This window comes from Dendronephthya gigantea, unplaced genomic scaffold (assembly GCF_004324835.1).
Source record: "Dendronephthya gigantea isolate DGI-Jeju-01 unplaced genomic scaffold, DenGig_1.0 000026F, whole genome shotgun sequence".
Classification (NCBI taxonomy): Eukaryota; Metazoa; Cnidaria; class Anthozoa; order Malacalcyonacea; family Nephtheidae; genus Dendronephthya; species Dendronephthya gigantea.
The window spans coordinates 1,628,236-1,655,364 of record NW_021163036.1 but is presented as its reverse complement, the minus strand read 5'-3'; the positions used below and the strand labels follow the sequence as shown (position 1 = coordinate 1,655,364).

At 36.6% G+C, this 27,129-nt stretch overlaps 3 protein-coding genes and 1 long non-coding RNA gene across 5 annotated transcripts; 2 read left to right on the top strand and 2 right to left on the bottom strand.

The window, feature by feature from the left end:
* Positions 1-182: 182 nt before the first annotated feature.
* On the bottom strand, positions 183-6,179 carry LOC114523107. 2 transcript variants are annotated; one of them, XM_028543951.1, is made up of 8 exons: positions 6,027-6,179; positions 5,594-5,693; positions 5,467-5,510; positions 4,168-5,105; positions 3,097-3,401; positions 2,014-2,947; positions 552-1,962; positions 183-400 (listed from the first exon to the last, which is right to left on the bottom strand). In XM_028543951.1, exons 2-7 carry the CDS (start codon positions 5,678-5,680, stop codon positions 566-568), a joined length of 3,705 nt encoding a protein of 1,234 aa, XP_028399752.1. In that variant the 5' UTR covers positions 5,681-5,693; positions 6,027-6,179; the 3' UTR covers positions 183-400; positions 552-565. The 2 variants fall into 2 exon arrangements, with proteins under 2 accessions (XP_028399752.1, XP_028399751.1); XM_028543950.1 differs by having other exon boundaries at positions 552-2,947.
* Positions 6,180-6,687: 508 nt separating this feature from the next.
* LOC114523094 (CCR4-NOT transcription complex subunit 11-like) lies at positions 6,688-10,714 on the top strand. Its single transcript, XM_028543927.1, has 15 exons — positions 6,688-6,852; positions 6,926-7,031; positions 7,260-7,394; positions 7,474-7,581; positions 7,666-7,719; positions 7,795-7,907; positions 8,016-8,068; positions 8,145-8,224; positions 8,302-8,377; positions 8,460-8,590; positions 8,881-8,960; positions 9,037-9,106; positions 9,197-9,301; positions 10,002-10,052; positions 10,178-10,714. The coding sequence occupies exons 1-15, from the start codon at positions 6,815-6,817 to the stop codon at positions 10,325-10,327; spliced, it is 1,350 nt and encodes a 449-aa protein (XP_028399728.1). The 5' UTR covers positions 6,688-6,814; the 3' UTR covers positions 10,328-10,714.
* A 2,789-nt stretch (positions 10,715-13,503) lies between these two features.
* Positions 13,504-18,952, top strand: LOC114523115 (secreted frizzled-related protein 5-like). The gene is made up of 3 exons (XM_028543958.1): positions 13,504-14,307; positions 14,643-14,708; positions 17,620-18,952. The coding sequence occupies exons 1-3, from the start codon at positions 13,854-13,856 to the stop codon at positions 17,925-17,927; spliced, it is 828 nt and encodes a 275-aa protein (XP_028399759.1). The 5' UTR covers positions 13,504-13,853; the 3' UTR covers positions 17,928-18,952.
* Positions 18,953-24,634: 5,682 nt separating this feature from the next.
* LOC114523192 lies at positions 24,635-26,714 on the bottom strand. Its single transcript, XR_003686986.1, has 4 exons — positions 26,674-26,714; positions 26,206-26,295; positions 25,385-25,479; positions 24,635-24,828 (listed from the first exon to the last, which is right to left on the bottom strand). It is a non-coding gene; the product is annotated as an uncharacterized LOC114523192 (long non-coding RNA).
* Between the last annotated feature and the right edge of the window lie 415 nt (positions 26,715-27,129).

The following is a 27,129-nucleotide window of genomic DNA, read 5'->3' as shown; positions in this document are numbered from 1 at the left end:
TGCAGGTAGAACTAGTGAACCGTGTTTCAAAATAAATAATTACATCAGTTTTTCTCCCTAACTTGCAATGTGAAGAGATAGCTTTCCTTTAAAATGCGTCCTGTTGTTAACAATGCCAGCGAACAGTTTTTGCAGACAAAGGAGTTCCAAAGGTTAAATATTAAATATCTATTGATCCAAGGATAAACAACTAGTTTCGTATTTTGATAAACAATTAGGGTTGTCTATCTAAATATTTACACAATAAATACTTTTTTATAATTACGACATTTTGTCTAGGAGTAGAACTCTCGCTCGTATTAACAGTTAGTCGTCAAACCAACGGCAGCGCCTGTGGAGCTCATAGATGTGGAATTAATATGTTCTATTTTGTCCGCTATCTGATATTTGTCTGTCAATAGTGAGTTCAAGCAAGTGACGTTTTTGACAACACAAACGGCATGAGCAACGTGAAAAGACTGGGTCAAGGATTGTGATTGGTGAAAAACAAAAACTTTACTTCCGGTTAACGTACGTGTTGTTAAAACGTCACTTGCTTAAGCTCATTAATATTTCTCTGTTAAAACTACAGTTCTGTTTTAAGAAGTACGTCATCTGCTTCTGCGTCGCTGGAGGTGGGTCGAGAATGCCGGTGCTTCTTCGCTATATACGAGAAAGCATACCGGTTATAACTTCTCACATGAGACTGTATTTTATTCATGCATCCTTCCGTGAGCGCCATCTTTGAAATTTCTACCCCGACGTGGCAATTGAATTTCATTAAAAATTTGCGAATGTTCTTTGTTTCATCAGGCAGACGCTTACAACTTGAAGATGTCTTTTTTCCTTTGACACGAACTCCCTTTCTTCGAGTAAAACTACTTCTTCTTCTTCGAGTGAAACTACCACTCCTTCTTCTTCGACTAACGTATATGCGGTAACGCCGCCTACTGAAAGCCCTGGAACCAAACCTTCTTCTCCGAAAGAAACTTACAAATTTTGGTTGTTTCTTGAGTGTCCCTAATTTTTTCTGCTCGGTTTTCTCCAGAATGAAGGGAACCTCCGTCGCTGGGTGTTCTGGGAAATCATCCTCTTGCAGTTCATCTTCAATTTCTGTGTCTGTCGTCTTTTTGACGTTACCTTTTAACGACTTTGAAATTGTCGATCCAAATGTTACTTTGCTATCCAGTGGTTTTGTTGTTGGTGAGCCGTCAGTTTGTTTGTCAAGAGGTTTTGTTGGTGAGCCTTTAGTTTCTTTGTCAAGCGGTTTTGTTGCTGGTGCGTCGACAGTCTCTTTGGTCTCTTTGTCAAGCGGTTTTGTTGTTGGTGAGCCGACAGTCTCTTTGGTCTCTTTGTCAAGCGGTTTTGTTGCTGGTGAGCCGATAGTCTCTTTGGTCTCTTTGTCAAGCGGTTTTGTTGTTGGTGAGCCGACAGTCTCTTTGGTCTCTTTGTCAAGCGGTTTTGTTGTTGGTGAGCCGACAGTCTCTTTGGTTTCTTTGTCAAGTGGTTTTGTTGTTGGTGAGCCGATAGTCACTTTGGTCTCTTTGTCAAGCGGTTTTGTTGTTGGTGAGCCGACCGTCTCTTTGGTATCTTTGTCAAGCGGTTTTGTTGTTGGTGAGCCGACAGTCTCTTTAGTCTCTTTGTCAAGCGGTTTTGTTATTTGTGAGCCGACAGTCTCTTCGAAATCTTTATCTGTTGTTTGTATACCGCCAGTCTCTGTAGTATCTCTGTCAAGCTGCTCTGCCATTGTTGAGCCGACAGTATGTTTAATATCTTTATCCAGCGGTTTCATTGTTTGTAAACGGACAGTCTTCTTAGTATCTTTGTCAACGTGTTCTGTCATCGCTGAGTCTTTAGTTTCTTGGATATCGTCGTCCGCTGACATTTCTTCATTGTTAATGTCATGTGGTTTGGTCATTGACATGTCAGCATTTTCTTGCAGTGTTCCCATTGTTGAGTCCGTAGTTTTCTCTGAATCAGCATTTTCTGGTAGTGTTCCCATTGTCGAGTCCGTAGTTTTCTCTGAATCAGCATTTTCTGGTAGTGTTTCCATTGTGGAGTCCGTAGTTTTCTCTGAATCTGATTCTGCAATAGATGCGTCCGCAGTTTTTTCTTTTTCGTCCAGTGGCCTCTCCATATCGTCATCTGATAACATTCTACTGACAGGGGGTTCAGCCGGTGCTTCAAGTGTGACATATACTGGCCTTACCTCCGATTGGGTAGTGCGTGTTAGCGATTTTTCGTCTTCATCCAAATCCAGAATATCCGGTGTCAGTGGACTGGTCTCGTAAACACCCGACAAATTCTGCTCATCGTCGTAATTTTTTCCTTCTTGCGAGCCCCCTGGCTTACTAATTCTGTCCAGTGGTTTTATCTCCCGCGATTCGTCAATATCATTCCTAAGTCCGTTTGCCGCATCAACGGTGAGTAATTTCATTGCATCCGAGTCGTCGAAGTCATTAAGAACTTCGTCCAGCGGTTTAGTTTGATGCGAGCCTTCAGTGTTCTCGTTCAGCAGTCCATTCTTTTCCATTCCTGTAATGCCTGCGTTATCCAGCGGTTTCTTAACTCTATTCACATTACCGTTGATCGAGCCCTCGATATTTTCGTCCAGGGGCTCGTCTTCTCTCAAACGTTCCAGGTTTCCAGTTTCTAATTCAGCCGAGCCCCTAATATGTTCATCCAGCTGTTTTCGCCTAGTGATGTTGACCAGTTCCCTGGGCAGTTTCTTCTCCGAATCTCGCAACTCTGGGAAATCATCGTGGGATTGTGACGTCATAAAGAAGGGTCGTTTGCGGACCAGGTGTGGTTTAACTCGTCCACAGGATGACTTGACGGTTGGGAGCCTGAAATGGCCTTTATCACGGTAGTTTTTTACCCAGGATTTCGTGATTTCCGCGACGTCTTTAAAATCAACCATAATTTCACCGCCAATTGCTCTTTTAATCTTTTTCAGCTTCAATCTTGACTAAAAAATAGAAAAGATTGCATATAATTTGATGATATGGCACACTTGATGATACATGCTCTATCATGCTGTGCGATCTTACTGCATTTATATATGTCGAATTTTATACATTCCTAACCGTCTTTGTCATAAATCTTATCATAAATCACCTTTGTCATTGCATCAAGCATAAGATGGAGTGATTTACTCATTCTCAGCAGACACGGTCTTATCAATAACTTGTTCTCAACGCATTCCTTCCAATACACCCGATTGGCGATTGCCCAGTTCTCCAGCATAGATTGCCAATAGCCTTCCACATCTGGTGCGTACGTATTTACAATTCTCCTGTCTGAACTATACATTTCCATAATGACAGAGTGATGTACAGCTCCTGGTGTAAGATATGCAGGAACGTTGTAAATCAGACAAATCGCATGCTCAGCCAAATTACTTATCCAGTCCGGCGGAAGACCTGAAAGAAAATAATATATTTGGTTTCGGTCCAACCAATAGTTGTTTGTGTCTGAACTTAGTTATGTTTGATTCTTAAGGTTAAGTGCATCATTCAGTTAATGGCAAAAACGTTTAATATATATAATATTAGCTATCATAGTTTGTGTCTGAACAACCTAAAGAAGAAATCTTAAACGTGGTGGTCCAGTGTAGGTAGTATTCTACAATAAACTGTTGTGGTTTGTGTCTGAACTACCTGAGAAAGATATCTCAAACGTGGTGGTCAAGTGTAGGTAATATTCTACAATAAACTGTCGTGGCTTGTGTCTGAACTACCTGAGAAAGATATCTCAAACGTGGTGGTCCAGTGTAGGTAGTATTCTACAATAAGCTGTCGTGGTTTGTGTCTGAACTACCTGAGAAAGATATCTCAAACGTGGTGGTCCAGTGTAGGTAGTATTCTACAATAAACTGTCGTGGTTTGTGTCTGAACTACCTGAGAAAGATATCTCAAACGTGGTGGTCCAGTGTAGGTAGTATTCTGCAATAAGCTGTCGTGGTTTGTGTCTGAACTACCTGAGAAAAATATCTCAAACGTGGTGGTCTAGTGTAGGTAGTATTCTGCAATTAGCTGTCGTGGTTTGTGTCTGAACTACCTGAGAAAGATATCTCAAACGTGGTGGTCTAGTGTAGGTAGTATTCTACAGTAAGTTGTCGTGGTTTGTGTCTGAACTGAAAGGGAAGAACAAGAAAGAGTCGTTGTATCAGAAGAACAATACACTCACCCCTATTCTCTAGTCTTCCTGTGATCAATTCATACGCGATATTGTGGCGACGACGGTAGTTCAACTCGTAGCTATAATGTGGTGATTTCATAAAACTTTTAATCTTGGAAGCAAATAATGCCAGCTCCACGCTCCAGTATTGAAAAGCTTTCGCAAGATAGATCTGTGCACGTAATGGACTCTGATCACTGAGCAATTCATTGAAGAATTTTCCACTGTAAGGTTTCATCCTAAATATTGCAACTGCCACCGACAGCATTTTCATTTGTATATTTTCTTTCATTTTTTTCACAGCGTTTGTGAGCATCAAGTTATAAAAATAACTGGGACCTCTGAACAGCTTGGGTAACACCTTCTCCAGGCTGAAGGCAGAAATCCGCAGACCCATCAGTATAGCGGGCTCCTTCTTAAACCCGGGTACAGTTCTATCCTGACCGATGGGCTCTGTAAAAAACTGATTGAATAGCGTTGTGAGCGATCCCGATTTATGTCCAAGCAAACTGAGCTCTAAAATACCACCACAAGTCAAATCCTTTGGTTTTATAAAACAAACTCCGCTGAAACTCCGCAGTGAGTAAATGTTATTCCTTTTTATACACGGCAGACATCCTAATCTGTTTGTTAAAGTGTTAAGAACGTACAAGGCATACGCATACTTTGCAGCAGTGATATATAACAAATTTAAACAATTCTCTTCTCGGTCGTAAATATCTTTATTCTTCAGTATCTTGTCCCAATTTCCATTTCGTATAAAGAAACGTTCTATTCTTTTCGCAATTGTTTTTATGTATGCAGGTCCTTTGGGGTTGAAAAACTGGCGAAGATTGATTGTTGGTATGGTGTATATCATCCGGGGACCCACTCTGAAGCTGAAATAGTCTACGATGCACCGTTTGAAAAAATTGATGTCTTTTTGGTTTGATTCTCGTGTGGTTAATCTAAAATGAAACGGTTGATAATGTTGAATTTATGTTGAAGTATGGTATGGCGAGATACTTGTGTGGTATGGTATGTACTGCGGTCAGGGATCGGTGTTGGTAAGATATGATGGTGTGGTGTATGGTGCATCATGTATGGTGTGTGGTATGGTATGGTATGCCTGTATGGTGTCGTGTTCCATGTATAGTGCAGTATGTATGGTGTGTGGTTATATGGTATGGTATGGTATGCCTGTATGGTGTGGTGTGGTGTTCCAGGTATGGTATGCCAGTATGGTCCGTTTACACACGAGCGAGTCAGAGACCTCTCCTCGTATTTGAATATACGAAGTAACAAATTAAATATCTTATAGTAACTTACTGTTTGGCTAAATTTCGACATGTGTTTTCTCTTAACCCTCGATCCTAAATAGAGTTGAATTTATAAACTAAAGATCTGATCATAGTCTGCGGCCATTCAACACGCGAGAAAAGACGGAACAACGTACATTTAAAATCTCATCAACTGCGCTCATCTGTTCAACAATGAACGCTAGACAAATGAGCAAGAATCCAGTGATTTGTAACAATCGCATCTCAGATTAATTTCTAAAAATAAAATATGAAAAAATATTATATGTATGCCTGGATGGATTGGAATTGAAAAGTTTTAAAAATGTTTTGAATTCTTTTCAATATGTGGCTCTAAGTGCATTACTGCTCTTGACTAAGTTGACTTGTCAATTTTATTATTTTAAAAAGATGAAAAATCAGAATAAAGAACTACAAATATCATTATATCAATCCTGCCTAAATGGACCCTAAAAGTTTTGTTGTTTTGAGGTTGGGAAATTTGTTTCGAAACTAGCTTCCCCTCGCAATAATTTTGTTAAAAATCTCCTCGACATTTCGACCTTGTTGAAGCTCGCATCACAACCTTACCCTTTGACAAGAGTACGTCTTCTAGAAGTAAATTACCAATCGTCGCTGTGATGGTTTAACTACAGATGCGACGAATAAATGTATCCGGCCTTTGAACGTTTCAAGACGTTTCATCCTGCTTGCAAGATATCATTATAACACAGCAATTGAAAAGAAAAGAAAATCCTGTTTACTTTTAGTTTATGGTTGCGCCTTTTCATTCCAACAAACAACATCGCTATATTTTGTAAACAGCTTGGAAAAACAAACATACCTGTTATTTGGTTGTTTTATAAAGTGAAAGATTAGCTTGTTGCACAGGGACAAGGAGAGAGGGGTGGGGTAAGTCTTGGGCAACGGGGGAGGGATGGGAGCCTCCCCTAGAATTTATCGCTTATAGATAATGGCTCGACGATGTTTTTACTTTGGAAGTGCAACTCTGTCCACTGACCCACCCACGAATCTTCAGCTGTTAGCTTTTTTCCATACGGAAACGGGAGACCTTCTCAGTGACAATAAACACTATCAGATATTTTGTTGCTTTTTATGCTGCGATAGTGATATTGTTCTGAATCTGGCATTCTATTGGTGGAATCGTGTAAAGAGACTTGATTGTCATTGGTCAATGCGGAAACTTTACCAGAAAACTGACGAAACCTGCGCGAGAAGAGGACTGGGAATGGCCCCCAAAATGGCGGATTAAAAGAAGAGATTCACAATCGAAGTATGTTTTTATTTTGCCGATCTTCGGCTTATTTTGGCTAGTTTGACTGTATCGAGGTACTCAGAAGATTGATCGTTTCAAAATCATGGCTTTATCATCAAAGGAGCTCTCGTTATTACTTGGGTATGTCAAAATTTTTAAATTGCTTAAAATGCATGAATATTTCTATTCACATATTCCTTTCCACTTCTACTAGTATACTCTCTGAGGACAATCTCTCTCAGTCGTCGTTTGAAGGAATTGCGTCCACTTTTCATCACGCTTTTCAAAGACAGGATCACTTTAGAGTTGGTTCATCATTGGTAAGGTTATTCAAGGGCTGTTTACACTGTAATACACGGTAATACACCAGTCACCAGTAATCTGCACCCACCGGTAATCTGCGAGATTTATTTCATCAGATATACCTTAAGTCTATAACTATAGTCTTCTCAACTCAAGGACTGTCAGAACAAATATGAATCATGGTCACTGCCACCCACCTTCAACAATTGCTCTCTATGAACCATGTGTAAATACATATTTTACAGATGCTTCTTCTTCAACAACCAGATCTCTTACCTGCCCACAGTCAGCGAATTTCAATACTGTTTCTACTGCACGAAATGTACAAGTCTGAGCCTCCGCAAAACAATCCATTTGTGCCCTTCTTTTTGCAGCTTCTGGTAAGTGCACACAGCTCAACTTTCAAGCATCTTTCCTGCTTTGAATGTTTATGAGAATGTTTATGAAATTTCTTTCCAGAGCAGTCAAGTAAATGATGAGAACTACACCCCACTGAACAGTCTACCAATTCTTTCATCACCAGAAAGATTATTTTTGTCTCAACTGCTCACATCCCCTACCAAGGACGTAAGTAATATTTCCTTGAGATTCATCTTACGTTTAAAGGTTTGTTTGCTGAAAATTTCAAACACATCCATTTTTCACCATCAGCTGTTGAAGAAAACTCCTCGGCAGATTCTGATCATGGATGTTACAGGTGCCCAGGTATATCAAGCCTTTTTCAAATGTGATATGATATTTACTTTTAGTAGAATTTGTCTGACTTTTCATATTTTATAGCTTAATGATATCAGTATGATTCAGACCAGTCTTTCGCAACAACACTCAGCTCTGTCACATCTTGTTAAGTCAGGATTATCTGCAGTTATTGGTGACCCGGATCATGATAACAGGTACGAGGATTACTTACATTGGTACTCCTGTGCAAGGCTCAAACAATAAAGCCTGTGATTTACATCTACACTAGACTATGAGTTGATCTTTATATTCCTCCATTTTAGTCCAGGGTTTGACCGTTCTTCTGTTCTGCAAATCGCAGAGACTCTTGTCACAGGTGAGACTTCTAAGTTTTTTATTTTTTATTAAAAAAATCAAGACCCATTGGAAAATTAATGTATCTCATGTTTCAGGGGAACATGCCCCAAGTGAAATGTCTTTTAAACCGCAATTTATAAGAATTGCTCCACCTTTATACCACTGTGAAGATGAGGTAGGAAATTGAAATTAAATCTTTCAGCAAGCAAGATTTTGTTAAGAACATCATTGTATCGTTGCTTTTTACTTTAGTTTGTGTGGATGAATCCACAAGAAGAGAAGCCAAAAATTGAGTGGGACAAATCAATGTGCGCTTCGAATAACTCTGGTATGTATTCCTAGAGCACTATATATATCAGGCTTTAAGGCTATGGCAGTCGTACAAAACTTAGTCATGTTTGATTCTTAAGGTTCTGAAGTACATCAGTTGATGGCAAAAGCATTTAATACCAGTTTGACATTGCAACAACAACAGGAAGTTCTTGCAGAATTTGAAAATGACCCAAACTTTGTTTATCGGATTGGTCTTACACCTAGCAAGGTGTGTATAGTATTAGCTATCATAGTTTGTGCTTAAACTACCTGAGAAAGATATCTCAAATGTGGTGGTCTAGTGCAGGTAGTATTCTACAATAACCTGTCATGGTTTGTGTCTGAACTACCTGAAAAAGATATCTCAAACGTGGTGGTCCAGTTTAGGTAGTATTCTACAATGAGCTGAATTGTGTCTCAACTACTAAGAAATGATCAACAATTTAATGTATCTGAGAAAGACTTTTCAAAATTATTTTGACCATTTTTTTGAAGTTGTTTTACAATATATATATTTAGTTACCAGAGTTGGTTGAAAGTAATCCTCTAGTTGCCATCGAAGTCCTGCTGAAACTTGTGCAGTCCAATCAAATCACTGAGTAAGAACCTTGATTTTGTAGTCAGATTATGCAATGCAGGCTGTATGAATAAAACCGTATGTATTTTTCCAACAAGGTATTTCTCAGTTCTTGTGAATATGGAAATGTCACTGCATTCAATGGAAGTTGTCAACAGACTAACAACGGTTTGTCGCAATAAATAAACAGTCAGAAAAACTGACAGTGGTTGTCCCTTTTGCAACACTAAATTGTGTTGCATCCATGAATTTTTTCAGGCTGTTGATCTGCCGCAAGAGTTCATTCATCTTTACATCTCCAACTGCATCTCTTCTTGTGAAAATATCAAAGACAAATACATGCAGAACAGATTAGTTCGTCTGGTAGGTTGGCTTAACTCTGTGATTTGTGGAAAACAAGTGAATTAAGGTTGAGGAGTTGTATTGGGTGTCTGGGTGTGGTGTTGTGACTGGATGAGGAGATTAGTGTCCGGGTGTGGTATTGTGACTGGATGGGGAGATTAGTGTCTGGGTGTGGTATTGTGACTGGATGGGGAGATTAGTGTCCGGGTGTGGTATTGTGACTGGATGGGGAGATTAGTGTCCGGGTGTGGTATTGTGACTGGATGGGGAGATTAGTGTCTGGGTGTGGTGTTGTGATTGGGTGGGGAGATTAGCATGAAGGAGTGATGTTGTGGATTTGTGTCTGGGTGTGGTGGGGTAACAGGGCAAGGAGTGATGTCGCAGTGTTGGGACCAGGGGGGGGGGCATCGGCGTCAAGGAGCAATGTCGCGGTGTTGTGACTGGGGGGGTGTCTGGGTGGGGTGTCTGGGTGGGGTGTCTGGGTGGGGTGTCTGGGTGTGGTCCTCAGTGTGAAGGAATGATGTTGCAGTGTTGTGTCTGGGTGTGGTTTTTGGTGGGCTGTGGTATCTATAAGCTATAAGTTATTTGATGGTGGTGCCTTGGTGTGTGCTCGTCGTTTTGATTGCCTACTTATTGCGTGTTGTTTTTGGAGATTTTTACGTTGATAAGGATTTTGTTGTAGAATACCTCGCACTTAAAATCCTGAAACATTTCTTTCTAGGTATGCGTGTTCCTTCAATCACTTATTCGCAATAAGATCATCGATGTCAAGGTATTGTGGCTGTTTTTAGACCTGACTCTGATAAAAAGAACTCTCACTACTGTTCTCTACCTCGTTTTTCAATTGTCGTCAAATTTTAAGAGCGAGATTTAGTGCGAGATTTTTTTGTGTTTCAGGACATCTACATAGACGTTCAGGCCTTCTGCATTGACTTCAGCAGAATACGGGAGGCTGCGGCTCTCTTTCGACTTTTGAAGAACGTTGAAAAGGGAGAGGGTTCTGATCAAGACGGTGGTGGACTGGGGCCCACAACGCAAGGGAAGTGAATGGATATAAATGTACAGCGACGAGAAGATTATTGCAAAATGTTCTTAAACATCCTTCCATGTCCAATCCTTCCCTCTGAACCACTTTTCTGATGCATGACGGTATACTATAGGGGTTGATACAGGATGTGACCTAGGGATGTGATTGGCTGATTTGGTTATACTATTGAACTAAAATAGACCAAAGGCTGTCTCGACATAACAAAGGCGTCTCTGCTAACCTGAGGCCAATTTTTACTTTCAAACACAAGACTTGGGTCCGACCGTATAACTCCCCCCCAATTTCTGCTCGTTTCTTTTTGTTCGGAAAAGACTTTTAGCAAACACCACTCCTTTGAATATATTTCTCAAGAACCACCAAAATACATTTAATCCGTCCATTATGTTGATGGGATTTGGAGTTTATTCACTTTTGCCTATGTCTGTCTCAGTATAGCAGCTCCCCCCTCCCTCCCCTCCCCTCCTTCCCCTCCTCTCCCCCCCAGCGCATCGTAATTGTTACTGGGGGCTTGATTGCGTGATATCGGTATGTTAAGGATTCAAGGAAGAGTGAAATGATTTTGAGATATTCACATATTTCATCGTGAAACCAAACTAGCAATTGTCTTGATGAAAAATGCACTGCGTTTATCAGGTTATTTAAGCACCTCGCATATTCACGCTTCGTCGTCGAACTCGAGTGAGTGAATGCTTTGACAGGCCTCTCAGCCCCAGCCCATTTGTGTAAAAAACGTGCTGGAATCTCGCGTAAAAACGAGGCTATACTGAGTGATCACCACCCGCCATATTTGCCCGAAAAGGGCCTGCGGAGGAGGTAGCTGAGTGAAGATAAAAGTTCACTCAAAAACATTTTCTGTCAACTTAAACAGAAATTAACATTTAATCTTCTGTCGAGAAACATTCACCGTAACATTTATCTTCCTAAATTCCAAATTTATGCGAGTTTAACGCTTAATGTTTACCAATGAAAATTTTGTCAACGAGACTAAAGCCGTGTCCTTGTGTCTGGTTCATGATCTGTATATGTAGACTGGATGTTGAATGTAGCAGGCTGGTTGAACACGAAGGTGTTGGGCCTTTTTGAAACGGCTACATAGCACTTTTTGTTACAATTTTCATGATTACCATGGCAATATGCCATTCTTTGAGAATGCTGACATCAGTCGGCTTGGAACAAAGAAGATGTTATTTCCAAGTGTATGGGAAAGTTGATTCTTTGCATCAGGTGAAGAAGTGATATGTTCATTATTAGGGATCTTTCACGCGAAACTACAGATTATCACTACAACACAACAATTTGTTGTTGCTAACTGAGGCGAGCACTTGAGCTGGCCAAACGTCATATTTATTATCTAAACTCTGTCTAGTAACACTTGAATGAATAAGGATATGACACTGGTGCGGAAGCCTCTAGAGAGAACACTTTACAACTGATAGAGACATCAAGAATAACTAAGATTAATTAGTTTGTATTTAATTTAGGTTTCCTGTAGTAACACTTAAACAAGAGATTATCCTTACTGGACCTCTAGGAAGAACAGTTTAGAACAGAGCTATCCAGTATAAATAAAGTTAGTTTAGTTTAGGTTTCCTCCTGTAGTAACACTGGATCAATAAGAGATGATCCTTACTGGACTTCTAGGAAGAACAGTTTAGAACTGATAGAGCTATCCAGTATAAATAAAGTTAGTTTAGTTCAGGTTTCCTCCTGTAGTAACACAGGATCAATAAGAGATTATCCTTACTGGACCTCTAGGAAGAACAGTTTAGCACTGATGGAGCTATCCAGTGTAAATAAAGTTAGTTTAGGTTTCCTCCTGTAGTAACACTGGATCAATAAGAGATGATCCTTACTGGACCTCTAGGAAGAACAGTTTAGAACTGATAGAGCTATCCAGTGTAAATAAAGTTAGTTTAGTTTAGATTTCCTCCTGTGGTAACACTGGATCAATAAGAGATGATACTTAGTGGACCTCTAGGAAGAACAGTTTAGAACTGATAGAGCTATCCAGTGTAAATAAACTTAGTTTAGTTTAGGTTTATTCCTGAAGTAACACTGGGTCAATAAGAGATGATACTTAGTGGAAGAAACATACAGACTGACGTGATAGAAGATATTCTATTTCCTCTTGTAATTTCATCACATCAATAACATTTTTTTTCCTGGCCACAATAGGAAGAACAGTTTACAACTGTTTAAACTGTCATCCGTTACAAAAATAGTTTACATTTATGGTGGTAATATGAAACACTGGACTTGTAGAAGGGACACTTGAGAACTGAAAGAACGGTTCAGTATGATTTCCTAGACTATTTCGAGTATAGACGTGTATGCCTGCCAACTGTTGGCTGTGTCTTCCAATAGACAACAATAATACGTTTCTTCCTGTTGGTTACTTAAAAACAGTCCTCGGTAAAATTTTATCCCATATTCTAATGAACCTAATGGCCTAACGACTTGCCAAGCGCTCGTTTAGCAGTGAGGATTATATCACTTTCAAAAACATCCTTTGAAAATCCTGCCTTCAAATTAGTCTAATCAGGATGCCATGTGTCTGCTATTAGTATTATTCCTTAACAATGTCAATGTCGTTTTAAAAAGCGCGTCGTTTGTGTGTGTGTGTGTGTGTAAAAAGCAAAAGATAAAAAGCTCAAGATATAGTGATAAAACTGTAAGTCGTGTAAAAATAGGCTTATCTTACTTTTGACATAAATAGTCTGAGTTACTAGTTTAAGACGATAGCGCACGATACAGTTATCATAATTTATATAGGCTTCCACCTGGGTGGTTTTAAACGCCTTGGGTTAGCTAGTTTGACTTTGGGTGTGAAAGTAAAATAATGGCGCTAATTGTTTTCTTTGTATAAAGGAAACTCCATCCGATGACTGATTGAAAAATTATTGCGAGAATAGCTCGTTTAATTTGCCGGGTTCTCGCAAGTGTTAAAACTTGGGTTCAACGCAATCTGTTGTTCGTGTTCAACTAGTAATAATTTTACCCAGCCATCAGCTGTTCTGAGATTGTGTTTGATCTGTACATTATCTCTATCGGATTATGACAGATTTATGGCCCAAAAAACGTGTGAAAACCGACCCTTAACAACGCAAATGCGTTCTGTTTTGACAGTAATTCTGTAAACCAATTAGCATTATGACGCGTTGAAAAAAACTATAAGAATTAATCCTATTGTCGCAATATAGATTGTCTAACAGCATAGCTTGAAACGGCAGGCTATTAAAAAGTAATGTTGACCTGAGCAAAGCAGTTCTGATTTGCCAAGCGAGCTGGTTACATCGTCTTCAGACTAGAAAGTTCGAGCAAGCGATTTCTGATCACTTTTGCTGTTCACGCGAGCAAAAAGATAAAAATTGGAGCGTTCGTTGTTCAAAGTTTGAAGGTTGTATTCCCGTTCAAGGAACTTTGACAAGTCGAGAACATTCAGACGAGACTTGGCGATCATATAAACTGATACTGCAGTTGAAGAACACGAAGCGAAGGAAGTGTGTTTCTAGAGATCAAATCGCGATGAATATTTATATGCTATCGTTCTTCGCCATTTCCGTGAGTTATGCCTCCGTCCAGAAACAAAACGAATGTCACCTTGCAATCCCACGTATGTGTAAAGGCCTCAATGGGGCATATACCAAAATGCGACTGCCGAACATGTTGAATCACACACGACGCTTTGACGTTCTTAAGGATATCGACGTATGGAAACCTTTGTTGAATTCCAGTTGCAATTCAGGGGATCAGTTGACGCTATTCCTCTGTCTTACCTACGCACCAGTCTGCATCCCCAAACACCGCGTGCCTCCGTGTAAATCATTGTGCGAGAGCGTTCGCAACTCCTGTGAGCCTTTGATGCTTCAACACAACCGTTCGTGGCCAGCGACGTTCGATTGCAATGAACGGAGGAAATTTTACAACGATTCCTCATCATCGATGTGTATGAACACACGAATTTTTGGCAGTGGAAAAAGTAAGTTTTCTAAGATTGAATTACTGCATGTATGTTCTCATTTTATTTTTTGTCTATCATTTCAGCTGTTCCAACGATTAGGTCTATATCTTTCGTCTATATTCTGTTTAACGATATTTACATCAAAAGCTGCCTTCGAATTGAATTAATATCATCCGGTTTGAAGGATGAATTTTACCTCGAAAACTGCTCTTAAAATAAATTAACTTTAAGGTTAACTCCAGGTTAGTTTTAAGTTCTAATCCAAGCGAGGAATATGCACCGGGCCAGATAATAAAACTATTCTATCAATCAGTGGAATTCGCCCTAAAATTATTTTCGTTTTTTCCTCACAGAGATCCCTTGTCCGTGTAGAATGTCTCACAAGACACTGTGCAATCTCATCTCCACAAGTCCTTTCGGTAAGTTTGATATATACTCATAAACAAGGTTGTAAACTTTTAAGGGAGAAATGATTATTCGATCAGTTTCCTTTCCTTATATTTCGTGAACTAGTGTACTTATAACGGGCAACAATCGATACGATCCTCAATGAATGAACAATCTAAAACCATCTTAAGAATTATGAATGATATGTATTGGTTAGCGTTTCAATGGCAGACATTTTTGTTTGACCTTATAAGGTTTCATGAAAAATCTCTATAAGGTAAACCTTTCCTATATAGGGTTTGATAATTTTTTTTTCCGGAAACATCTTAAGATTTTAAGGAGATTATAGATATTTGAGTCTTAAAATTTTGTAACCAAAAGGGTTGATAATAAAAGTGTTAGACTGATGAAGACGTGCAGTTTAAATCGAAGCTTCAACAAAAAACATGTTTTTAACTGAAAGTAAATTATCGAAGTTTTAACAATAGTGTAAACATTGAGCAATCCATCCTTAAGGTAATGATACACGAAACAACTTTCAACATCAACTCGCAACGCAACGCAACACTAAGCAAAAATCTAAACAACAATGTTGTTATGTGGAATAAAAACAGTTCATAAACTTTCAACTTGTTTCCAAAACAATTTCTGTGTTACAAACTAGTTCCGACGAGTAAACCTTCTTCAAAATTAAAACATTGTTGCGTTGCGAGTTGATGTTGAACGTTTTTCGTGCAACATTCATTACCTTTATTGACGTGGAATATTTCGAAGTCACTAGATTCTAGACTCAAGATCACTTCCTACACTGCATAGGTTTAATCGTTAATTTAAACCGACTATATAGACCACTAAGAACTCAGCATTAAAACTTGTATTTTAAGATTACCAAAGCTATACCCTGTACAATGAGGTTAATTTGAAGTCTAAACCATTGAGTTTACTAAATAGACTTTGTGATTTCAAGTCTATACTTCACCCAACATTGAGCAGTGTAAAATATCAACAATGAGAATCGGCGACAGAGGCCTTAGTTTTAAAGCCCGTTCTCCACTTCGCGAATTTATTTGCGGCGACCCGATGCGATATCTGAAATCCGGTGATACGATTGGTTTTCAAAAAAAACTCGCCGCGAAAAAGTAGAATCGCTTCCTACTTTTTATCCGTTCGCGCGAATAAATTCGCCAGTGGAAACGGGCTAAAGGCCACTCACTGCGTTACACCGAGAACCTATATAGTTTAAAGTTTAGATTATACTAAGAGGTCTCTCGGCTTCTACTTAATTTATTGTTAATGAGGTAGATAATTAGACTTGTTTTGAATTCAAATAGTCTGCCGGTTAACAACTACCAATTAACAATGTTAACAATGTCTGAATGCATTTGATAGAAACATGTTCTGAACGACAGTTGCTAATTCGTCAATTACTCTCAGTATGTGCGTTACGGTTCGCTGAGTGATTTGAGAGTCATAACCCAGTTTGAAAACAATTTTGAAATGCTTTCGTCTGGAGGGGTAGTCGTGTTTTGAAGTGCAGTAAGAAGATTGTCTACACGCATGCCCTACTCAAGACACTTGAGAGACACGAAATGCATGCGGTCTGACAAGGAAGGAAGTGTAGATAAGTCTAATCTTACTCCATTTATACTTGATAGCTATCAGTATAACAGTCTTCACCTGTTCTTCCTGAAGGTCCAGTAAGGATCATCTCTTTTTTATCCAGTGTACGTTACTACAGGAGGAAACCTAAACTAAACTAACTTTATTTATACTGGATAGTTCTATCAGTTCTAAAGTGTTCTTCCTAGAGATCCAGTAAGGATCATCTCTTTTTTATCCAGTGTTACTACAGGAGGAAACCTAAACTAAACTAACTTTATTTATACTGGATAGTTCTATCAGTTCTAAAGTGTTCTTCCTAGAGATCCAGTAAGGATCATCTCTTATTGATCCAGTGTTACTACAGGAGGAAACCTAAACTAAACTAACTTTATTTATACTGGATAACTCTATCGGTTCTAAACTCTTTTTCCTAGAGGTCCAGTAAGGATCATCTCTTATTGATCCAGTGTTACTACAGGAGAAAACCTAAACTAAACTAACTTTATTTATACTGGATAGCTCTATCAGTTCTAAACTCTTTTTCCTAGAGGTCCAGTAAGGATCATCTCTTATTGATCCAGTGTTACTACAGTAAACTAAACTAACTACTGCGCAAGGAAACCTCAGTAATCTAAATTAAATTTTTGAGCCTCAACTCAAACTTTACAGCGAGATTGCTTTGTCAATTGTAAACTGTTCTTCTGTCTGCGAAGATCATGTCTTATCGATCCCGCGATACGGTTCAGTCCGTTCATAGCTTTCGATAGCTTTTGAAATCCATATACTTGATTAAGAATTGTCTAGAGAAACATCGAAATTCCAATCTGCCATTTGAAAAGAACTGTTCCGGCTTAAGCACTCTCACACTTCAAAAGCATGGGAAAGCTTCCAAAACTTCTGTGCTGAATTTGACAGCTTAGAGATGGTCCTTACGTAAGTGACGCTTGGAATTAGAAACGCTTCATGTCATCACACGACTCTTAGAAGAATATTTCATCTGAAAAAATTCATAAAAATCAGGATGTCGCCATAAAAAAACAACATTTTCGAGCAGCCTAAGTTTATGCGATAGTTCATGCAATGTTTATCATTGACATTCTGCTTTAAAACTGGATAATATAGATATGTATATGCTTTTTACTCGGTAAACGTGCTAAGTTCCTGATTAGTTTATTTAGGTTCCTGTTTGTGGTAATCCTCCGAAAAAATTGGCATAAGGGACGCACAAAAGCACTTCCATTATTCTTTTTTGTCGTCTAACTACTAAAATTACTCACGTACACAGTGCCCTAACTTACAGACTGTGTAGCCATTTATTCATAAACATTCTTGCTGTTCTAGTGTTCACCGCTTCGGTCAAGAGAGTAAGAGCAAGAGGGAAGAAAGATCAAATCGATGTGACCATCTTTTCTCGTATCTTACGTCAAATGAAAGGAGTAAAAAAAACCTTAAAGTCAGGAGCTCTACAAAGACTACATCTATCCCATAAAAAAAAGTGTAGTTGTAAGAAGTTACTAATCAAAGCAAAGTCCAGCAGAAGATATCTGGTCGTTGGCAAAAAAGTTGGAAGAAAGATGATTGTTGATGCTATAAAATTGGTGAAAGGCCCTAGGGTCGCAAACAGTATTTTTAAAAAATGTAAAACATAATTTTTGACGTTTTCGAGTTAGTTGCGTTGAAAGCGAACACAGTTATTTACACACACACACCATTTAGCAAACTTGATCCAAACTGCTCATGTTTGTTATAAAGGTGACCGTTTTCTGGGTTTAATAATCGTGCTTCACGTGGTTTAGAATTAAACCGAATGTTTGTTTAAATTGGAACTGGATCCAACAAAATTAGATCCTGTGAACAGATCGGCAAATATGCAGGTCTAGTTTTTATCATATACAAAATCCCTTTCTTCTTAAGCACCTTTTCTAGCAGCAACTGGAAAAGTGGAATTGTCTGGACTCTGCAAGAAGCCCTTAACATTAATTGATCGCAATACTTAACTGTGTTTATTTCTACTTGACTAAACTAATTAATATACACCCCCATTATACAGCTAAATTTAGGTTTAGTTGGTGTAGAAACCAATATTAATTATACTTAAAAAGGTTTTAATTTAGTTAGTAAACGCTGTGAAACACGTTGTGTGTTTAATGGGTCTCTTGTGTTTTTCGTTCCATTATCAACAGCAGTTGATGGGATGGAAAGATTAATGTAATGATGTATTTGTGAATAATTTAACGTAACTTTTCATTTCTTAGTTTCAGATAAGATTATTCTATAGGTACTCCATGGTAAAATGAATATATAGTTATAGCTTCGATATAATTAATGTATGATTTTCCTGGGCAAAATATGGCCAGATCAGTAATTTACATCTGTATTTTAAAAGCTCGTTCATCCTCATTGGGTGGGAGATGTCAATCATCTCAGAACGATTCAATGACGGTTTTTCCAATAGCATAACAACTATGCGTTTTTATCTAAAACTTATCCCATTCATTAAAAGAAAGCACTTTCACCACTCAATGAGTATCAGTGAGCCTTTTGGCATTAGGCTTGAAAGGAAACTTATAGCTGTGTAATGTTGTTAGCATGCCGTGTGACTTTTAACTTTTCAAATATATCCTTTTTCATATAGTTTAAGTAGTAATTAATGATAGTGAATTTCTAGATTCTGACTTTTCTTCACCTGAAGTATGTCACAACACAACAGCGTGCACGCCCTAAAAAGGGGAATATAGTGTTTCAACCCAAATATCTCTCGTATGTGTCTTGATGACGAATTTCAACAGTATACAAGGATCTCTTATGGTTCTGAAGTAGCTTTCGAGGTATTTCCACTGAAGTATTAAGACTTGGGCTCATACGTGCACTACCGTATAAGAACAGGTTTTTGAAGTGCAACAACAACTTGAATTTGGAGTGGCACTCGTTTGAAGAGCTTTCTTTTCCATTGTTTCAATTAATGGTTAAAAAAAACGAAATTTATTTGACCGAGATTTTTTTTATCACACACTTGGTTTAAATGTAGGGATGTACATGATTTCATAGCAAGGGTATCGTAGGCGTGAGGGAAGAGAGAGGGTCAGGGGAGGACGGGGTTGCAGACCCCCGGTGTACCCTCCATCTTACGCGCATATATAGTAGTATATACGGTACATGCGGTATAATTATCAATATTTCTCGCAAGCATCGATAAACTTTGCTTCGATTCGTTTTCCATGAACCTTCCGAAAATAGCTGAAAATAGCTTCAAATATTTGCTAAGATTAATCTCTTTGGTTTTAGAGCGTATTTGGTTGGTTTTTAAAACATTGAAAAAGTCGTTACAATTGACCAAAATGGTAAGGCTAACCCCTAACCATTTCGGTCAATTTTGACGACTTTTTGAATTGTTCAAAAACTGTTTTAAAATGCTAAAAATGCCTTCCTAAGAGTAATATCTTTCATTTTAGTTCATATGTGGTTGGTTTTTAAAACATTGAAAAAGTCGCCAATTTTGACCAAAATGGTAAGGCTTACCCCTCACCATTTTGATCAATTTTGACAACTTTTTGAACGGTTCAAAAACTCTCTTAAAATGCCTTCGTAAGACTAATATATTTCATTTTAAAGCATATTTCGTTGGTTTTTGGAACATTGAAAAAGTCGTCAAAATTGACCAAAATGGTAAGGCTTATTACCCCTTACCATTTTGGTCAATTTTGACGTCTTTTTGAACTTTTCAAAAACTGTCTTAAAATGATAAAAATGGCTTCCTAAGACTAATATCTTTCATTTTAGACAGTTTTTGAAAAGTTGAAGAAGTGGTCAAAATTGACCAAAATGGTAAGGCTTACCCCTAACCATTTTGGTGAATTTTGACGACTTTTTGAACTTTTCAAAAACTGTCTTAAAATGATAAAAATGGCTTCCTAAGACTAATATTTTTCATTTTAGAGCATTTTGAGACACTTTTTGAAAAGTTGAAAAAGTCGTCAAAATTAACCAAAATGGTAAGGCTTACCCCTTACCATTTTGGTCAATTTTGACGACTTTTTGAACTTTTCAAAAACTGTCTTAAAATGATAAAAATGGCTTCCTAAGACTAATATCTTTCATTTTAGACAGTTTTTGAAAAGTTGAAGAAGTGGTCAAAATTGACCAAAATGGTAAGGCTTACCCCTCACCATTTTGGTGAATTTTGACGACTTTTTGAACTTTTCAAAAACTGTCTTAAAATGCTAGAAATGGCTTACTAAGACTAATATCTTTCATTTTAGAGCATTTTGAGACAGTTTTTAAAAAGTTGAAGAAGTGGTCAAAATTGACCAAAATGGCAAGGCTTACCCCTTACCATTTTGGTGAATTTTGACGACTTTTTGAACTTTTCAAAAACTGTCTTAAAATGATAAAAATGGCTTCCTAAGACTAATATCTTTCATTTTAGACAGTTTTTAAAAAGTTGAAGAATTGGTCAATATTGACCAAAATGGTAAGGCGTATTAATTACCCCTTACCATTTTGGTGAATTTTAACAACTTTTTGAACTTTTCAAAAACTGTCTTAAAATGCTAAAAATGGCTTTTTAAGACTAATATATTTCATTTTAAATCATATTTGGTTGGTTTTTAAAACTTTGAAAAAGTCGTCAAAATTCACCAAAATGGTAAGGCTAACCCCTAACCATTTTGGTCAATTTTGATGACTTTTTGAATTGTTCAAAAACTGTTTTAAAATGCTAAAAATTAGTTCCTAAGACTAATATCTTTCATTTTAGATCATATTTGGTTGGTTTTTGGAACATTGAAAAAGTCGCCAATTTTGACCAAAATGGTAAGGCTTACCCCTTACCATTTTGGTCAATTTTGACCACTTTTTGAACTGTTCAAAAACTGTCTTAAAATGCTGCTTCCTAAGACTAATATCTTTCAATTTAGAGTATATTTGGTTGGTTTTTAGAACATTGAAAAATCGTCAAATTTGACCAAAATGTAAGGCTTACCCTTTACCATTTTGGTCAATTTTGACGACTTTTTCAACTGTTCAAAAAGTGTCTTAAATGCTAAAAATTGCTTCCTAAGACTAATATCTTTGATTTTAGAGCATATTTTGTTAGTTTTTGAAACATTGAAAAAGTCGTCAATTTTTACCAAAATGGTAAGGGTTACCCCTTACCATTTTGGTCAATTTTGACGATTTTTTGAACTGTTCAAAAACTGTCTTAAAATGCTAAAAATTGCTTCCTAAGACTAATACCTTTCATTCTAGAGCATATTTGGTTGGTTGTTGGAACATTAAAAAAGTCGTCAATTTTGCCTTCAAGTAATAAAGTGTATTATTTTATGGCTAGTATTAACACAGGATGCGGTGGCCGAGTGGTTAAGGCTACTGCCCTAGACGGTCGTCCATTGCACCGTAACCATTAGCTCCAACAATCCCTCATATGAATGGTTGAAATGCATTGCCTTCTCTTTGCTTTCCTTAAGATCAATAATATAACTGCTATGATAAACACGTACTGCTCTTGACGAAGTCAAACACGCTGCGTTTAGCAAGCGCTTATAGTCTAGAGGTAGAAACAATGGTGAAAAAGGGCACTTTACGTTATTCCAAAACTTTGAAATTCAGAAATTCGTATTACCTCTATTAATTTCAAAGTCTCCAAAGAAAGGATTAAATGTAATAAAAAACTTTCGTCTTTCACCACCAGCAGCGGTGGCCGAGTGGGTTAGGACAGTGGTTAGTCCATAAGCGGTGGTGGTTCAAGCCCTTGCAGTGTCAAAACATGAGTTGTGAATTCTTATTTAATTTAAAGTCTCCAAGGTAATGAGTAAATGAAATAAAAAACTTTCGTCTTTCACCACAAGCAGCGGTGGCCGAGTGGGTTAGGGCAGTGGTTAGTCCATAAACGGTGGTAGTTCAAGCCCTTGCAGTGTCAAAACATGTGTTGCGAATTCCCATTTAATTTAAAGTCTCCAAGGAAAGGATTAAATGAAATAAAAAACTTTCGTCTTTCACCACAAGTAGCGGTGGCCGAGTGGGTTAGGGCAGTGGTTAGTCCGTTGACGTTGGTGGTTCAAGCCCTTGCAGTGTCAAAAATTAAGTTGCAAATTCTTATTTAATTTCAAAGACTTGTAAGGATAAGGTGAAAAAATTCTAAGTCTAACCAGCACTGATAGCCGGTGGTGAAAGACTTAGAAAATTTAAAAAAGTCTTAAGTCGAAGAAAGGATTAAGTAAAATAAAAAACTGTCGTCTTTCACCACCAGCAGCAGTGGTCCAGATGGTTAGGACAGTGGTTAGTCCATAAGCGGTGGTGGGTTCAAGCCTTTGCAGTGTCAAAACAATGAGTTTCAAAGCCTTGGAAAATTTAAAAAGTCCTAAGTCGAAGAAAGAATTAAGTAAAATAAGAAACTGTCGTCTTTCACAACCAGCAGCAGTGGCCGAGTTGGTTAGGACAGTGGTTAGTCCATGAGCGGTGGTGGGGGTGGTGGGTTCAAGCCCTTGCAGTTTCAAAACATAAGTTTCAAAGAAAAATTGAACATTGAAAAAGTTGAAAATTGGAAAATAAAAAGGGATATAGTTGGAAAAAAATTGGACAATTAAATAGTTTTTTCTCCTATTTCTCTATTTTTCTTTTTTAAAAACTAGAGAAAAAACAAACTAGAGAAAAAAACTAACTAGAGAAATAGAAGAAAAAACTAGAGGAAAAAAAGAAAAAACTAGAGAAAATAGAAGAGAAAACTAGAGAAAAAAAACTAGAGAAAACAAAAAAAAAACTAGAGAAAAAAAAACTAGAGAAATAGAAGAAAAAACTAGAGAAAAAAAACTAGAAAAAAAACTAGAAAAAAACTAGAGAAAAAAGCTAAGTAGAAAAATAGAAAAAAATCTAGAGAAATAGAAAAAACTAGAGAAAAAAAAACTAGAGAAAAAACTAACTAGAAAAAAACTAGACAAATAGAAGAAAAAACTAGAGAAAAAAAACTAGAGAAATAGAAGAAAAAACTAGAGAAAAAAACTAGAAAAAAAACTGGAGAAAAAACTAACTAGAAAAAAACTAGAGAAATAGAAGAAAAAACTAGAGAAAAAAAACTAGAGAAAAAACTAACTAGAAAAAAACTAGACAAATAGAAGAAAAAACTAGAGAAAAAAAAACTAGAGAAATAGAAGAAAAAACTAGAGAAAAAAAACTAGAAAAAAAAACTGGAGAAAAAAACTAACTAGAAAAAAAACTAGAGAAATAGAAGAAAAAACTAGAGAAAAAAAAACTAGAGAAAAAACTAACTAGAAAAAAACTAGACAAATAGAAGAAAAAACTAGAGAAAAAAAAACTAGAGAAATAGAAGAAAAAATAGAGAAAAAAAATAGAAAAAAAACTGGAGAAAAAAACTAACTAGAAAAAAAATAGAGAAATAGAAGAAAAAACTAGAGAAAAAAACTAGAGAAAAAACTAACTAGAAAAAACTAGACAAATAGAAGAAAAACTAGAGAAAAAAAACTAGAGAAATAGAAGAAAAAACTAGAGAAAAAAACTAGAAAAAAAAACTGGAGAAAAAAACTAACTAGAAAAAATAGAGAAATAGAAGAAAAAACTAGAGAAAAAAAACTAGAGAAAAACTAACTAGAAAAAAACTAGACAAATAGAAGAAAAAACTAGAGAAAAAAAAACTAGAGAAATAGAAGAAAAAACTAGAGAAAAAAAACTAGAAAAAAAAACTGGAGAAAAAAACTAACTAGAAAAAAAACTAGAGAAATAGAAGAAAAAACTAGAGAAAAAAAACTAGAGAAAAAAAAGGAAAAAACTAGAGAAATAAAAGATAATACTAACAGGTTTAACTTAGAGAAAATACTAAAAAATACTAAGAGGTTTAATTTAGAATTGTCAAGTCACACAGAAGAACTTGCAAAATAAAAACACTAACACCATCAGAGGAAAAAGGTTTATTTCTTAAACTTTACAAAGACTTTCTCTTTATAAACCCAAGTTTTGAAAATTGTCACATAATTCATCACATTTCACACTAAAATATATTAATTAATGAATCTGGGTGCCTTTCAACTTTCTTCAACACTAAAGAAAAAAAAAGAATTTCATCAAAAAAATAGTAAGAGAAAATATATTTAGAAAAATACTAATACTAAAAAGAAATTAAAGAGATAAGTATAAGAAAAAGCCAAAAGCAACTGCCAAAACCTTTTCAATTGTGAAAGCACAAGGAAAAACATGCAAAATCGAAACAAAACAAACACCACAAGGCAAAAATCAAGTTTCTTCTTAAACTTTTCAAAAAACATTTAGAAGCAACTGTCAAAATCTTTTCAATTGTGAAAGCACACGGAAAAACATGCAAAATCAAAACACTAACACCACCAGACAAAAAAGGTTTACTTCTTAAACTTTACAAAGAAAAATTTCTCTTTATAAATCCAAGCTTGAAAATTGTCACATAATTGATCACATTTCACATATGTTATCACACACTAAAATATATTAATTAATGAATCTAGGATAGGGCTAAAATAATTCAGGTTCTTCAGGGGTGCCTTTCAACTTTCTTCAACTTCGTTCATTCTAAAGAGAAAAAGCATTTCATCAATCCTTTTAGGCAAAAAGTGGCAGCAAAGTTTGTATTTTCAACCTGACATCATTATTAAAAGATATTACTCATTATCTTACTTTAGTTTAGTCATCTTTCATGGATAGACAATACATTCATGAATGCATTCTGTTTTATGCCAGTTATATTTTTACCATTTTCAATAAAAAGAATGTACATGTCACATGCATATATATTCAACCCAGACATATGTCACTATTTAATTTGAACACAGAAAAACTGGGTACCACCTCTCTGAGTACTACAGAATATAAATCACATGGAAATCAGAAAAATTTCTCCCAAGTTTAAAATAGTAATTGCTGGTCTTTTTCGTGGATATTTATTGTAAGACCACCACAGGAATTTTAGTAATCAGACAGACTGGTTCAGCTGTTATAGCATTAAGTTTCATCATTGGTTTCACACATCGTGACCATAGAAGCAAATTACAATTTCATTGTTGTCATCTCAACAATGTAGTGGCTTTTTAAAATCAAATGCTGACCATCCATGACAAAATCAAATTACCTCAGTGCAGATATCTTGTTCACTTTCCAATCAATGTACATCTGACAGTAAAGTTCATATCCATGGCTCATGTTGCACTCTTGACCAGAGAAAATCTGAATTTAGAAGAACACATGATTAATATAAAATTCCATTTGAACTACCTTAATTTTTGTTAGTTTTTGGTCAAGCATTCTATGGTTACTTCATCCCTCTATATATATGGTTGCTATATTTATTCCAAGCCCACCACAGGAATTTATCATTGGTGACACATAGGGAGCGTAGAAGCAAAGTTCACTTAGCAATCTTAACAAAATTGTGACTCCCTGCGATTTTCATGAAAACTAGCATCTACTAGTTGCAGCAAATTCCCCCTTATACTAAATAACAAAATATATATCTGGGCAGTTGATATGTATTACAAGGTCACTACAAGAATTTCAGCTGCAAGGCTAATATAAATTTTGAAGGAACAATCGAAGAATTACCTCTTTGAAAATTCCATTTTCAACTATCTTAATTATTGTCTAGTTTTTCGTTAGGTATTCTATGGTTACTTCATCCCTCTATATATATAACTATGGTTGCTATATTTATTCAAAGACCAGCAAAGGAATTTATTACTGGTGACACATAGTGAGTATAGAAGCAAAGTTCACTTAGTAATCTTAACAAAATTGTGACTGCCTGACGATTTTCATGAAAAAGATCCTAGTTGCAGCAAATTCCCCCTTATAATAAATAAAATATATATCCGGGCAGTTCATATGTATTACAAAGTCACTACAAGAATTTCAGCTGCAAGGCTAATATAAATTTTGAAGGAACAATCGAATAACCTCTGTGCAGAAATCTTGTTCACTTCCAATGTTCATCTGACAGTAAAGTTCATATCCACAGTTCATGTCGCACTCTTGACCAAGAAAAATCTTGAATATAAAAAGACATCATTAATATAAAATTCCATTTTAAACTATCTTAATTACTGTCTAGTTTTTGGTCAGGTAATCTATGGTTACTTCATCCTTCTATATATAACTATGGTTGCTATATTTATTTCAAGACCACCACAGGAATTTATTACTGGTGACACATAGTGAGTATAGAAGCAAAGTTCACTTAGTAATCTCAACCAAATTGTGACCGCACTGACGATTTTCATGAAAAAGATCCTAGTTGCAGCAAATTCCCTCTTATACTATTGAAATAACAAAATATATACCCAGGCAGTTGATATGTATTACAAGGTAATGACAAGAATTTTAGCTGCAAGGCTGATATAAATTTAGAAGAAACAATTGAATTACCTCTGTGCAGAAATCTTGTTCACTTCCAATGTTGACAAAGGAAAATCTTTAATATAATAAGACATTATAATTATAAAATTGCATTTTCAACTACCTTAATTATTGTCTAGTTTTAGCAAAAGGCACACAAACAGTAAAGTAAAATACTTAACTTTGACCAGACAGCACAACAATCTTGCTCAGAGAGGTCCGCGAACGGTCCACGTGTATAGTTTTCTTCGGCATCGCCATTTTGAATTCGGCCGGGCGAGTCTTGAACTGATTTCTATTTCAACTGTTCTCTTGACGTTCGTCTTGATAACTAGCTGTTGAGATAAACGTTAATGACAAAATGTTCAGTTCTGCTTCAGTCTATAGGTGCAGGGAAGTTGCTCATGACATAAATTTTCAGTAAAAAATTATCATCATTGCAGGCAAAATTAAGCTCGAAACTTTAGATAACCTTGTACGCAGAAT